This window comes from Cynoglossus semilaevis, unplaced genomic scaffold, assembly GCF_000523025.1.
Source record: "Cynoglossus semilaevis isolate Cse_v1.0 unplaced genomic scaffold, Cse_v1.0 C18931006, whole genome shotgun sequence".
Taxonomy (NCBI): domain Eukaryota; kingdom Metazoa; phylum Chordata; class Actinopteri; order Pleuronectiformes; family Cynoglossidae; genus Cynoglossus; species Cynoglossus semilaevis.
In genome coordinates, this window is record NW_007590608.1 from 1 (window position 1) to 622 (window position 622).

General features: G+C 47.1%; 1 protein-coding gene across 1 annotated transcript; it reads right to left on the minus strand.

Moving 5' to 3' along the window:
* Nucleotides 1-6: 6 nt before the first annotated feature.
* On the minus strand, nucleotides 7-592 carry LOC103399582 (ral guanine nucleotide dissociation stimulator-like 1). Its single transcript, XM_008338251.2, has 2 exons — nucleotides 311-592; nucleotides 7-207 (listed from the first exon to the last, which is right to left on the minus strand). The coding sequence occupies exons 1-2, from the start codon at nucleotides 524-526 to the stop codon at nucleotides 43-45; spliced, it is 381 nt and encodes a 126-aa protein (XP_008336473.2). The 5' UTR covers nucleotides 527-592; the 3' UTR covers nucleotides 7-42.
* Between the last annotated feature and the right edge of the window lie 30 nt (nucleotides 593-622).

The following is a 622-nucleotide window of genomic DNA, read 5'->3' on the forward strand; positions in this document are numbered from 1 at the left end:
TATGTACACATATATATGTGTACATATGTAAATATGTAAAAGTTATTTGCAGAACCACTCTGCATTTTTAGAGAAAAGTGATAATGTAGTACCTTTGTCCTCAGAGATGACCTGTACCAGCTCATATCCCTCCTCTGGCTCCACCTCCAGGTTGTGTTTTGCCATAGCTCTAGAAACAACAGCCCGTGTCTTATCCTGATTCGTCAACTGTTGATTGGTGAGAGGAAGAAAAAAAGAAAAAAAAATCATACTGGTTTCATGACACCACATATTCGTTTCTTACTCCACCTGAATGCTCAGCTCTGCTCACCAGGATGCTCTTGTAGAGATTCCCGTTGCCGTGCTCCAGGCTCACTCTGATGATGCAGGCGTCCTCAGCCTGGGTGTTGTACGCCGGGGATTGGCTTGAAGAGGTGGGGGACACGGGGGTGAGGGAGACAGAGCGTCTGTGGCCACAGGTGGGACCAGGGATGGAAGGAGAAGCAGGGGTCATGGAGACGCTGGCTGTAGAGGAACTGGTGTCCATGGAGTGGATGGAATTACAGGAGGACGACCCAGACAGCTGGAGACACAAGAATGGTGTTTGAAAATAAAAACACTTACACATCTATATGTGTATGTG

Excerpts from the sequence above, each read along its gene's own strand:
- LOC103399582 (XM_008338251.2), bottom strand. The coding sequence starts at position 526 with ATGGACACCAGTTCCTCTACAGCCAGCGTCTCCATGACCCCTGCTTCT. Across the intron at positions 208-310 it reads ATCTCTACAAGAGCATCCTG|TTGACGAATCAGGATAAGAC; the intron begins GTGAGCAGAGCT and ends ACCAATCAACAG.